At 44.8% G+C, this 14283-nt stretch overlaps 1 protein-coding gene across 1 annotated transcript; it reads left to right on the top strand.

The window, feature by feature from the left end:
* The first annotated feature begins 834 nt into the window (after positions 1 to 834).
* On the top strand, positions 835 to 2089 carry LOC146687790 (complement C1q-like protein 2). Its single transcript, XM_085439024.1, has 3 exons — positions 835 to 1088; positions 1217 to 1339; positions 1465 to 2089. Exons 1-3 carry the CDS (start codon positions 851 to 853, stop codon positions 1743 to 1745), a joined length of 642 nt encoding a protein of 213 aa, XP_085295150.1. The 5' UTR covers positions 835 to 850; the 3' UTR covers positions 1746 to 2089.
* The last annotated feature ends 12194 nt before the right edge of the window (positions 2090 to 14283 follow it).

The following is a 14283-nucleotide window of genomic DNA, read 5'->3' as shown; positions in this document are numbered from 1 at the left end:
TTTATGCAATAAAATCGTCTGTTTTCCCAAGCACATCCAGACAATTAACATGTTTCTACACATGCATCACACCACAAACATATACTTGTCACCAAAGCACAAAAGGGAATCCCAGTATCCATCAGCATACCAGCAAGAAAAAACGGCCACTTTCTACTTAACAAACTGAATGAAAGTGGGCAGTATGTAGTTGGTTTTTAACATAAAACCTCCTATTTTTTAGTTTCATTGTTAAACGCTCAGTTCTGTCATTAGTTAGCTAACTTAAATTAATTAATTGGGTTTATAAGTAGTAACCAACTGACCAAGCTAGTGACATCACATTCTGTACTGGCACAAGATGGTCCTGCACATGCCCTAAAGAAGAGCAGGACAGCTGGGTGCCTTAATTCTAACAGTAGGTTTGCTTGTTAGACTATTGTATTGCATTTGCATGCTTTCACAACTTTTACTTTGTATTCTCCAGTATAAAAATTCTCAGTTTAAATGTTGAGTTCAAGTTCACCTTAGAATGTAGCTGAAATTGCTATTTATAATGTTGACTACTACTGCTGCTGATTTCCAGCGAGAAGTCCAACATTACTCACTGTGTACTGACAGACAGTTGCTTTTGCTATTTCTGCTGTTATTTCAGTTAACCACTCATGTTACACCGCTTATAAAGAGAAGGATCATTCATGGGGCTTAAAACAGGTTTTTCGTGAAGTGTTATCTTGTCTCAATCACATTGCAGATAATTATTATCTCTGAGTTTTCTTTGTGCTTGTTTATTGGATAGGAAAAAAATAGGGACACTTCCGTCTTTGTGATACAGTATATATCTAGAGCCTTGTGGGGGGAACTAACACAGATGAAGAGAAATTCTGAAAAGATGAAGACTGCAGTCTTAACCTTATGCCTCTTCTTTCTGTGTGCAGCTGCCTTCCCTCAGGTGGATGGCCAAGCATCTGAAAATGAAGGCTCCCTTGTTGAGACACCTCAACTCTGTGCTGGGACAAATGAACAACTTTTCCTAATATTACGACAACTAGAATCCAAGCTGAATAATGCTGAGAAACAGCTGGCAGATCTGAAATCATCAATCCAAGGTAAGAACATAACACAGCTGGAGGTTTTTATTCTGACATGTATAGATTTTTATCAGTGTACTGATACAGGTTCAGGTTTTGTTGTTGTCAAACCAAACAAATAATCCCATATTTCCATGCAACTCCAGGCAACCGTGTGGCATTTGGAGCATCTATCGGCAATGTTGGAAATACTGGACCAATGAGTGCAGAGATCACACTGACTTACAAAAATGTCTACTTTAACTCAGGCTCTTACAACCCTGCAACAGGTAAACTTACCATAATTATGTGTATTTATACACATGTGAGTTTATTTATTAGATAAGTACTGCATTTCACTACCACTGATCTTCTGCTCTGCTTTATAAGCTGTAACTGTGTCCATCATCTCCAGGTATTTTTACTGCTCCGGTCAGAGGAGTTTATTACTTCAGCTTCTCTGGTCATAATTTATCAACTAGACCGATGGGGCTGCGTCTGATGAAGAATGGAGAGCAGATGGTGACAGTGTACAACCATGCTGCTGGAAATCGCTATGAGACAGCCACCAATGGCATGACTCTGCAGCTGGCTGCAGGAGACCAGGTGTACATGAGGCTCCGTCCGGACACCTGGATCTATGATAATGACAACAACCACAGCACCTTCATTGGCCATTTGTTATTCCCTCTGTAAGCTCAGACAAGCATGATTTGAATAGCAAATGAGTAAACAGAACAATATTGACATGCAGGTTTTGGTTGATTATTTTTGGTGGTGACAGAGGTGGCAGGGTTACAGTAACAATCTACAGATTTAGAACTTGGTGGTGGTGTCAGAATTAAAACCAGTATTTTAAAGTTTGTCTCAATGGAACAATAAAGTCTGAATATGTGCAGCAATTCCACTTTTCTTTTTTTTAGTGAGTTAGGCTCCTCTGACTCATTTTAAGGTAAACATAAATATATATATGTGTGTGTATGTTTGATGTCTAAAAGTGATTTCTCAGTTATAATCAATAAAAGAGGTTTTCTGATTTATGTCGGTGTATTTTTATTTTTATTATTATGTGCAAACCCATCTAGACTTGGGCTGAGTTAAGTTCACTAAAGTTCTAGCTACATCTGGACACGTTTTTCTAAATTATTCTGTTATAACAGCTATAAATAAAATTAAGAATATGAAGAAAATTAAACACAACAATTATTGCTATTTGTTAATAATTAATTAACTAATTGATGACAATTAATAATCCAAAATTAAGTCATGTGTACTATTAATCTTTATTAATTATATCAATAAGTAGAATGATATACACTTGAAAAAACAAAATACAAAACTTTTTTTTTAAATACAAGTATTAAATAACTGCATTGTGGTTTTGCATGTTAGCATGTAGCATAAAAAACATAAAAAACAACTGCTCTGAAAGTTTTTGGTAATGAAACAAAAACATGGAAAACATCAAACCTCTTTTCTGGTGGAAAGTGATCAAAAAGGATGGATGGCTATAGAGTTGATCCTTATCTGTATAAATACTTTGTAGTTTGAAGAAAATTTGTTCAGGTATAAAATGTGAACTGAACAAATGGGGTATATTTTAGTAAAAAAATAAATAAATAAAAAATCAATAGTTTGCTGGTGCTATTGTGCTAACATTTTATTTTTAAAAAAAATACTTTTATTTAGATAATTTTTTTTTTTTTTTTACTGAAGCCATTACACAAAACCAGAAGTGTCAAGTGTTTGGATTACCAACATGAGCAGAACACCATCCCCACAGATACACCAAGATACACCGAAAATGCTACGTCCAGATGAAGAGAATAAACTCTCCTTACCTTGATTATTGAGCATGCTTTTAAATTTTATAATTATAGTTAGATTGTTATTTCAATTAAAATACATTTAAATTCCATTTAATTACTGGGGAACTATGCACTTAATCGTGGGTCACATTATAATATTGTAGCGGGTCAGGGTTGTTCTGGGTTTTGTTTTGACAGTTATGTTTTGTTGTTCTGTTGCCATGGTTACAGGTGATGCTCTCTCTGCGACTGTGTGTTTGCGGTGAGAGAGCGCCTTTTTTTTGTTGTTGTTGTGCTGGTGCCACGCTGAGCAGTTGGCTAGCGGCAGTGTTCTTCTGTAAGATATAAATAAACGGCTGTGCTCCCTGGCTAGGACGGCGGGGAAGCAAGACCGAACGAAACCTCTGTCTCCTCCTTGTCTGAGCTCGCCACATTGGTGTCAGAAGTGGGATAGCTCACCCTCACCGTAATGGAGAGAGACATTCAGAGGCTGGAGCAAGCTGTCGAGGAGAACATTCACTGCTTGGGAAGCTGGCGATTGAAGAGAGAGGAAGCGAGCGGCCATGTAACTCCCCCGACGGGTCACGATGGTGCAAGCGCACCGCGGCGGCGGCCTGTCGCGACAGACGCTAGGACAATGCTTCATGGGCTGCCTCTGTCGACCCACACACCGGCGGGCTAACCCCGCTAGAGGCCTACCTCTCACAAGTCCGGCTAGCCGCCAGGCATAGTGGCTGGAGCGAAGAGGAGGCTGCTACACACCTAGCGCTAGCATTGGAGGGAGATGCACTGCAGATACTCCTTGACCTAGCCCCGGCAGAGCAGCATGAGCTCCAGGCCCTCACCGCGGCACTCGAGAGGCGATTCGGGCAGCGGCACTCCACTGATCAGAGCAGAGAGCAGTTGACCAACTGGAGCCGTTGGCTGGGGGAGAGCCTGGGCACCTTTGCAGCGGACGTGTTGCTGTATGCTCGTCGTGGCTACCCGGAGTTCCCAGCAGCAGCCCTTGAGGAGCTTAGCCTGCATGCTTTTCTGCGAGGACTTTTTCCAGAGCGACTACGCCAACACGTCCACCTGGCCATGCCTCAAACCCACCGTGAGGTGCTCCTTGAGGCTGAAAGGGCCGAGCTGGTGCTCACCTCGCGACCTAACCAGCAGGTGCCCCCCCCCCCCCCCCCCGAACTACCCCCAAATCAGAGCCGCAGACTGCGACGGGGAGGTCGCGGAGATATGCCAGCTGCAGTCTTCAGTGCCCCGGAGGCGTCCCCGTCAACCGACCAACCGCTGCTACCGGTGCGATGAGCCTGGCCACGTGGCACGTGACTGCCCAGCACCTGCCCCGAAGGCCGGAACTATGCAGCCTCAGGGAAATGGGGTGGGAGCGGTGTAGCGAGGGGACCACCGCTCCAGCTTCCTGCCCCCCTCCAAGGACGATGCACGGTGGTGGGCCAAGTTGGGCACCTCAAGGGACTCTACCTGAGCTGCTGTGTTGAGGACCAGCCATGCCCGGCCCTGGTGGACACGGGGTCTACCATTTCCCTAATACAACCTGGCATGCTCCCTGGAACGTCCGGGCCACTGGTGAAGGGTTGGTTGCCCACAGACACCCAGCTGATGACAGTGACGGGGGAGAGAACTGTTATGCGGGGGAAGAAACTGTTGCGGATCCGAATGAAGGATCTGGAGCTGGTGCACGATATCTGGCTTGCTGACATTCAAAACCGGTGCATCATCGGCCTGGATCTGCTGACCCGCTGGGGGGCCTGCAAAGTTGGCTATCACTCTTGGCACAGAGACTCTTGCCCTCCAGTGTGGTGAAAAGCAGGGAGTGGAGGGGACCAGAGCCAGACGAGACAGGCATTGGGCAGCTGCCACTCAGCAGATTTCGGGTGCCGGTGGCTCTGTGTCATCTCTACTCACCTCAGCCTCAGCCTCTCAGCCCGACAAATCTCCCTCGACCGAGACAATCGAGGCTGTTAATGACCTGTGGCAGCACAGCAGCGTAGGTCTCAACGTTGACCAGCACCAGCGGTTGAGGTGCCTCCTGGACGAGAATGTGGACATCTTTGCTGCCAGTGACAAAGACTGCAGGCAGACGGGGCTGGTCCAGCACACCATCGACACTGGCTCTGCTCAACCCATCCGTCTGCGCCCAAACCGGCTGCCCCTCTCAAAACGGCAGGTGGCGGAAGAAAAGATCCGTGAGATGGCTGATCGAGCCATCCAACAGCCCATGGGCGGCACCCGTGGTTCTGGTGGGAAAGAAGGATGGCAGCCCGAGGTTCTGCGTGGACTTTTGCCGTCTCAATGCAGTCACCAAGAAGGACTCGTACCCGCTTCCACTGATCGACGAGGCCCTAGATTACGTTACCGGCTCCAGCTGGTTCAGCTCCCTCGAGCTACGCAGCGGTTACTGGCAGGTGGAGCTAGCCCCCGAAGCAAGGCCTAAGACTGCATTCACCATTGGACAGGGGCTGTGGCAGTTCAGGGTCATGCCATTTGGGCTTTGCAATGCGCCAGCGACGTTTGAGAGGCTGATGGAGAGGGTGCTCGTAGACATCCCTTGTAGCCGCTGCATTGTGTACCTGGATGACCAGTTGGTGCACGGTGGCGACTTCGACAGTGCACTGTCTCACCTGAGTGAGGTCTTGAGTACCATCCGACGAGCTGGGCTGCGGCTCAACCCTGCGAAATGCCGGCTGTTGGTGGGAGAGACCACGTTCTTGGGCCATGTGATCAGCGCTCAAGGTATCGCCACCGACCCCGCAAAGGTGGCTGCGGTCCGGGACTGGCCGACTCCCTCGAACGTCAAAGAACTGCGGAGCTTCCTGGGCCTAGCCTCGTACTACCATCGGTTCATCAAGGGGTTCGCGACGATAAACAGCCCCCTCCACCGCCTGACTGACAAGGGCCAGCCGTTTGGCTGGGGTGATGCCTGCGCTGCAGCTTTTGCGCAGCTGAAGGAGGCCGTCACCAGAGCTCCATTCCTGGTCTACCCCGACGCCCGGCAACCTTTCATTGTGGACACTGACGCTAGCAATGTAGGAGTCGGGGCGGTCCTTTCCCAGCAGGACGAGGCCGGAGAACAGGTGGTGGCATACTTCAGCCGTGCCCTGGGGCGAGCCGAGAGGAACTACTGCGTAACTCAGCGGGAGCTGCTGGCCGTAGTGCTGGCGGTGCGGCACTTCCGGCCATACCTGCACGGCTGCCGGTTTCTCCTGCGCACTGACTATGCATCTCTGACTTGGCTCCTGAACTTCAAACATCCAGAAGGTCAGGTGGCCCGCTGGTTGGAGGTCCTTCAGGGCTACGACTTTGAGATCCAGCATCGGGCAGGTCGACAGCATGGCAACGCTGATGCCCTCTCTAGACGGCCCTGCATGGCTGTCGAGTGCCGCTACTGTCTGCGACAGGAGGAGCGGCCCAGGAGGCGCTTGGGGTGGCTACTGCTCAGGCCGCGGCCAGCGGAGGGGGATGGCTCCCATTGACCATGCAGCAGCTGAAGCGGGAGCAGGAGGCCGACGCGACGTTGGCTCAGGTGGGGGCCTGGCTGGAGGCGGCGCAACGCCCAGACTGGACGGGGGTGTCGGGACAGGAGCCCGAGGTGAAGGCCTACTACTCCCAGTACAACAACCTGGAGACCCACGACGGCCTCCTGTACCATGATATGGCGGGCCCCCGGTCAGGTACGAGATCTCCTGCAGCTGTTGGTGCATCTGTCGCTGCGGTCGCAGGTGCTCGAGTTTGTCCACAGCTCGGTGGGGGCCGGCCACTATGGGAATGCCAAAACTCTCCGCCGTCTCAGAGGACGGTTCTACTGGCCTGGCTGTCGACGGGATGTGGAACTTCATGTGCACTGCTGTGACACCTGCACGGCACAGAAGGGCCCAACTCCACGCTCCACTACCCCCCTTCAGCAGTACCTGGTGGGGGCCCCAATGGAGTGAGTGGGAGTGGACATCCAAGGGCCTTTCCCCGTTACAGAGTCAGGGAACCAGTATGTGTTGGTGGCTATGGACTACTTCACAAAGTGGCCAGAGGCCTACGCAGTGCCGGACCAGAGTGCAACGACGACGGCGGAGAAGCTGGTGGAGGACATGTTCACCCGTTTTGGGGTCCCGGCTGAGCTCCACAGTGACCAGGGGCGTAACTTCGAATCGAAGGTCTTCGGGGAGACTTGCCGGCGGCTGGGGGTGGAGAAGACAAGAACCACACCACTCCACCCGCAAAGCGACGGCTTGGTCGAGCGCTTTAACCGCACGCTGGCCACCCAGCTCGCCATTCTCACCAGCCGCCACCAGCGGTATTGGGACCGACATCTGCCCCTGGTCCTTTGGTCGTATCGGATTGCGGTTCAGGAGTCCAGCCAGTGCACACCTGCCGCTCTGATGTTTGGATGGGAGCTCCGGACGCCTGTGGATCTGGTGTTCGGGTCCCCCCCCGAGCCGGAGATTGATGGTGGGCCAGAGATGGATTACTACAGGAGGCTGAGGGAGCGGCTGCAGGTGGTTCATGACTACACCCGCCAGGCCCTACGACACCAAGTGCCAAGGGGGGGTTTTCATGCCTGGCGACAAGGTTTGGGTGTACTGCCCGGTTCGCAAGAGAGGAGTGTCCCCCAAACTCTGCAGTCACTGGCAAGGGCCGGCGGAGGTCGTGGAGCGGTTAACAGAAGTGGTGTACCGTATCCGCATGCCGGGCCCGGGCGCATGGTGGTGTTGCACCAGGACAGACTCTCACCGTACCGACCGCTCACTCCAGCAGACGTCGGGGCAGGGGATGCTGGTGGCACCTCATGCTCTGATCCGAGTGACTGTTCCCCCGCCGGCCGAGATCGGCCGGTGCGCCAGAAGAAGACACCTGGACATTTGCAGGACTTTGTTGGGTAATGGGGTTGTCGGGGACGACTGACCCCTTAGGTGGGGGCTATGTAGCGGGTCAGGGCTGTTCGGGGTTTTGTTTTGACAGTTATGTTTTGTTGTTCTGTTGCCATGGTTACAGGTGACACTCTCTCTGCGACTGTGTGTTTCCGGTGAGAAAGCGCCTTTTTTTTGTTGTTGTTGTTGTGCTGGTGCCACGCTGAGCAGTTGGCTAGCGGCAGCGTTCTTCTGTCAGATATAAATAAACGGCTGTGCTTCCTGGCTAGGACGGCGGGGAAGCAAGACCGAACGAAACCTCTGTCTCCTCCTTGTCTAAGCTCGCTACAATATGTTAGCCACAAACATTATGAAGGAGTAGGTAAACTTGAGCACTGTGGTGATTTAGGGGGATCAAAGAGAACATCAAAGAGAGAAAGCAAAAACCAATAGCAAAAAAGTTACTGAGTAAATAACAGGAAATGCATAAACGCGAGACACAAACAGTGCACAACAACAAATGGAAACCTGCACAAAGAACTACAGAAAATACGACAAAGGTTCATTCTTGTCTGAGAGACCTACATCTGTGTCCTACCTGCCCACCCCTGACAAAACCTAAGAGACATAAAATTAGTTATTTAAGTGTTTTTATGCGTGCCGCCTCTCTTAAATGCTGAAGGTAAGGATTCATCCCGCATTATAGCTCCTGTGTGCCACTGCTCTCAACATGCATTTAAGAAAATATGCCATCCTTCAGCATTTTGTACCCAGATCGATGGCTGGTAAACAATGGAGACAATGTGTGTAAAATTTCTATTGGTTAAATAAAATACCATTCAGCTCTGTAGAAATGTCAAACCTTTGAGTCCATCTGCCCAGTGTTCAATATGACACAACCAGAGGTCAAGGTGGCCAAAGTTTCTTGGTGATTTTTTGTATTAAAATAATATTTTTCTTGGATCCCAAATGTAGATATTTTTTTATGATTGCTAAAATCAGTTTAAAGATTGATTAAAAAAATATTAGTTAACTGGTTTAAAATTATACAGAGGATAAAAAAAATATTGAACGCATCACCAAAGTATTTCTAAAGGTGCTTTTGACATGAAATTCTCAGCAGATGTCAGTAACAACACACCCAATGCAAAGAAATCAATCCATAAATTATGTTTATTGACCTTTAAAGTTTTATCAAAGGTCTTAATAAACAGCTAGTTTTGGCTTTAAACCCATAGTAGTTGTTGTGACCTCTTAAATAAACCTACTTTATTGTATTTTACACAAGGTTTACATTGTTGCTTAATGATACAGAAATGTAACTAAAACAAATGAAGCTTAAGTGAACAGAGGTTAACATAGTACCAGTATGTTATACTTTCTTCACAGCGCTGAGTCAAATTATAGGTGCTCTGCAAAAATGAAAAATATAATCTCAAGTGTGAAAGTAAATTTTTAGTTCTCTGATCAACTTACATGTTGATTTCAAAGACTAAGCTCACCTTACAAGGCAGACTCACAGACTCTGTTCAATGCTGCTGTAGGGAGGTAGGGTATAGGTGAAATGTACTTACAGCTACTTGCGCAACTGATGCCAAATGAGAAGGATGCCACATTTAAAAGTTTTGCAATTTTATTTGTTGTTTTAAAAGCTACTGAGTGACATTGTGCTAAAATGAGCTCTTACTTACACAGAGGTTAACAGCAAGTGTTCATAGGTTTGAAAAATCAGGTTTTTCAATCCTTCGATCATCATTCATGTTAAGACATGCAGTTCACGCTTTCAGTTATAACAGAACAGCAGAAAAGCAAGGAAATATAAAGTGCTGTGGAGAGAACAGGTTCAGATTTTTAATGACCTCTAATGAAAAGGAGAAATTTCAATTCAATTCAATTCAATGGTACTTTTATATGTATATATACTGTACTTTTATATATACTGTTAATCACAACAGTTGCCTCAAGGAGCTTTATTTTGTAAGTTTAAGACCTAAGTTTAAGACCTCCAACTATCAGATGACCTCCTGTGAGCAAGTGCTTTGGTAACAGTGGCAAACATCCATCCATCCAAAGGTGAGTGAAGAAGAAACACAGTGCATCATGGGAAGCCCCCAGCAGCCTACACGTATTGCAGCATAACTAAGGGAGGATTCAGGGTCACCTGATCCAGCCCTAACTATAACCTTTATTGAAAAGGAAAGTTTTAAGCCTAATCTTAAAAGTCTTAAAATCTTAAAATCTAAACTGGGAGCTGGTTCCACAGAAGAGGGGCCTGAAAGCTGAAGACCCCACCTCCAATTCTACCTTTAAATAAATGACCACAAGTAACCCTGCAGCCTGAGAGGAGTACTCTATTGGGGTGATACTGTACTATGAGGTCTTTAAGATAAGATGGGGCTTAATTATTCAAGACATTGTAGGAGAAGGATTTAAAATTTGATTCTAGATTTAACAGGGATCCAATGAAGAGAAGCCAAGCCCTTGTCAGTACTCTTGCTGCAGCATTTTGGATGATCTGAAAGCTTTTCAGGGAGTTTTTAAGGCATCCTGATAATGAAGAATTACAGTAGTCCAGCCTAGAAGTAATAAATGCAGATGTATTTCTTTAGTGTCACTCTGAGACAGGATTTTTCTATTTTTAGAGAAAGCAGTCCTACATATTTATTTAATATGTACATTGAAGGACCTGGTCATAAACAACCCCAAGACTCCTCACAGTGTTACTGGAGGCCAAGGTAATGCCATCCAGAGTAAACATCTGGTTAGACACCATGTTTCCAAATTATTAAGGGCTGAGTATGACAACCCTTAGGTTTATGTGAATTTAGAAGCAGGAAATAAGAGGGCCTGTGGTTGATTAACAAGCTGGAGTGAAGGATTGCTGCCACACCCCCTCCCCGGCCTGTGCTTTGTGGATTCGGACTATTAGTATAACTCATAGTGATCTATTTAAACTAACATAATCATTCTGCTCTAACCAGGTTTCTGTAAGTCAGAGTAAATTAATATTAATAATATTTTTTCTAAGAAAATAATTAGGCAAATTTACCAATTGGGTTCTTCTTCAAGCATCTCTCATGTGCGGTGAATTAGAGATCCAAGAAGACTGTTTCAGTAGCTTAACCTGAATAAAATATTAATAAAATATTTTTATTAATATTTATATGAATTATTATATCCTTTACTAAAAGGGACTTAGAAGAGAGAGAGTTTTATTCTTTGGTGCAGCTGAGGATGCTATGTGTTTTTTCCTTGTGTATATGGGTGTGGTTGTGTGTGTGTGTGTGTGCGTGTTTTAAAGCTCTAACACCCCCTGCAGTTCTGTAATGTCCCAGCAGCTTCTACACGTTACAGTTAAACAGAAAAATTAGTAAAAATCCTAGTTGATAAACTCTAGTTGTTATGATGATGTCATGTGATCATTTCACATGTGGTGTCTTCATTTCAGTTAAAAGAAAATCCCTCAAAAAATGGATTGTAAGATTCAGAAGTGCCTATACTCAACAAACTGTAATGCCCCTGAAATGAAATGTATTTTCTCTGGCTTTACTCCTGGTCCTCCTCCTTTACTTTGGTTACTCTTTCACAGTCTTTCCTTTTTTCTGTGGTGTTATGCAAAAGGTTCCTCTAAGTTTTGTCCCTCCATATTCTGTTTGTCAGCAGTTCAGTGTGTGTGTGTGTGTGTGCCACTGTTTGCACGTCAGCATCAGGTGTTCTGACTAAAGCTGTGACGTATGATTCAACCAACAAAAACCTCCATGTCCCATCGGGCCTTCCTCTTTCATTTTCCACCTCCAACATCCACCTCCGTTTCCAAATAGAGGCACCCCTCATCACCTCTCTCCTCCTAAAATAGCCCACTCTCTTCTCACCCCCTTCCTTTGGGATGCCAGGGTTTCAGGTTTTATGTTTTAGTTGCTCTCCTGTGTATCTGCTTTTTTTGTTAGATTGTTAGTCATCCATCCTTCACACCAACAGAAAGGGGCTCACATAGATCAGTAGTTATTTTATGATAAGTGCAAACCTTATGTTGACAGCACCGCATAAAGATAACATCTCAATCTAAAAGATAACTAAAAGTTCCTGCATTAACTTTTCATAACACAATAAATGTCTTTGGAGGAACATCTGTCTCTTCTTCGCTTAGTCAGCTTGCATCGTTGATGGGAGGGACCAAGCAGAAGTTCGCCTGAGGACGTAGAACCTGGGAAACGAGAGAGCATGATAACAGAGTGGATGGACCATAGACAGGAAAACAATCACGTAACTAGAAAAATGAGAAAAAATACTAAACTCAAAATAGGAAGTGACACATTTGAAAGCATAAATACTAGAACAGTGAATAAACAAACAGGAACAAGAAGTCAAATACTTCCACAAGAACAAAAGCTGAACATTACTGGAACTATAATGACACCATAACTCAAACACAAGACAAAAAAGTTCAGACACATGTATGCACACTTTAACTGTAGAACGTAGCCATATATTTGTAAGTCATTTCTTTTTGCCTTTTTCATTTTATTTTTCTTATTTGAAGGTCGGTTTTCTCTTATATCTCATTCTATTTTGACTTCCTGCCTTCCCTCCTGTTCTCCTAATCCTGCTCAGCTGTTTTTAATGACTTGCATTGTATTTGTGTCTTTCCCTTGGCTATATGTAATCCTGTCTTCCCCTTTTGCTTTGTCAAAGTGTCTGCAACGCTCCTCAAATCTCTTGTTTGAGTTCCTGTGTTTTTTCAGTGTGGCTTCAGGCTCCTCATTGTGGAAACCCCTAATTTCTTTGGGTTTTATACTTTTTGTTCTGTTTTGTTAACAGAAATCTATAACATCTATAACTTTATTTCTTTGGTTTAGCATAAATGGCCATGGGTCTTATTTTTAATTGCATGAAAATGCAATTAAAAGTATAAAATTTCTGTCCTCCTTCACATTTCCCAAAGCCATCATGTGGACCAGTGGATTGGATTAAAGTATTTGCCAGGCCAATTCTGGCCCCTAGGCCTTATGTTTGACACCCCTGTCTTAGAATGAAAGGAGAGGACTAAAAACATGCTACTATTAATCAAACAGCGGTGATTTTTTTTCCTTTTATCATCAGGAATGGTTGTGTTGCAAAACTTGGATATGAATCATTAGTCATCACAAGCACACTGTATATTTTGTGCTGAAAGCAGTTGTCACTGCCAGGCACACACAGATCTCCACTGTGATTCATCAGGAAGCGAGAAGGAAAGGGAGGCAGAGGTCTGATGTTAGGATGTGTAATTGGTGTACTTACTAGCTTTCTAACTAAATAATAACTTAATGTTTTCTCACTTCTTTTTTCAGACCCAATAACAAGCTGAGAAGTGCATGAGACCTAAAGAGGATCCTAAAACACAGATCTGTGTGACATGTGACATAAAAGTGCAGAAACCTTTGAACATGAACAGAACAGAAATACTGCAGAAACAGGGGCTGATAAATTACAGTTAATTCATTTTCTGCTGAAATGAGCTGATGTCAGACTGGAAAGTCAACACATTGCACTCTGACTTCTAGTTTGGTACCAGACAAATACAAAATATGACAGAGGAGTAAATCCTCGCTGGGATGACATGAAAAAAAAAAAGTGCAAATCCATCCACTGATGTCTCGAATTTACAAATTGTATTCAATTCAAATGTGGGCTGTTTTAAATGCAAACAGAAACAAGAACAGAAGAAGAAATGACATCTCTGTAGGGATAAGATTAAATAAGAATTTTTTTTAAAAATACCTCTTTAGTAGCAATACAGAAAACCCGAAAGCATCACTGCATGCGATTTCAGCTTTTGAGCCTGATTTTTGGGTTTTACTTTACAAAACTATCTCACCCAGATTGGTGCTAAAAATTCACCAGAATGCAGAAGATTAAGTATTGACTGCTCAAATCTTCCTTAGAAGGACTGTAGCGCCCCCGTTTGTGCAGATGTTGATTCCATCAGTGCCTGCTGTTCATTGTATAGCTAAGTGTTTCCTAACTCTAATTTGTTTCACTTAGACTGAAACAAATTAGAGTTATAAATATTAGTTTTTAGAAGAAGTAAAGAAGAATGTGGGCTTTATTTATTTAATTTCTCAAAATAACTACACAGCATAACAGACTCTATCTAAAGATGAGGCTTAAGCAGAGCTAGTCTGGGAATAACTCAGGATCCTCCAGAGGAAACTGGAAAATGTTGCTGGGGAAAACGACTCTAAGCAGAGGAAAACTGCGTAGCTAAAATAAAATAAATCCCAAGTGAATCATGAATGTGAAACAGCCTTTTACTTACTTAACTTACTTAAATGTACTTGTTATTCAAGTCTAACTAACTAATTAAAAAATACTTCCCAGAAAACGTGTTGTAATACAATGTTGTAAAACAATAAAACAACATAAAAACATTTATTTTTTAAATCCCACAGAGGTTTCGGTTGTGGTTGGATGTTTCGGAGCTACAGTAGAGGATGTTTTTCTTTAACCAGAGAGATGGTGATCAACTTCAGAATGGAGAACATGGTCACATGACCTGTGCCTATGCTGGGACAGGATGTTGAACAGATC

This window comes from Copadichromis virginalis, linkage group LG18 (genome assembly GCF_057382275.1).
Source record: "Copadichromis virginalis isolate Kocher_CV1m ecotype Utaka linkage group LG18, C_Virginalis_male_GT1.1, whole genome shotgun sequence".
Classification (NCBI taxonomy): domain Eukaryota; kingdom Metazoa; phylum Chordata; class Actinopteri; order Cichliformes; family Cichlidae; genus Copadichromis; species Copadichromis virginalis.
This window is presented reverse-complemented; position numbering and strand designations above follow the sequence as displayed.

Excerpts from the sequence above, each read along its gene's own strand:
- LOC146687790 (XM_085439024.1), top strand. The coding sequence starts at position 851 with ATGAAGAGAAATTCTGAAAAGATGAAGACTGCAGTCTTAACCTTATGC. Across the intron at positions 1,089-1,216 it reads TCTGAAATCATCAATCCAAG|GCAACCGTGTGGCATTTGGA; the intron begins GTAAGAACATAA and ends ATGCAACTCCAG. Across the intron at positions 1,340-1,464 it reads CTCTTACAACCCTGCAACAG|GTATTTTTACTGCTCCGGTC; the intron begins GTAAACTTACCA and ends CATCATCTCCAG.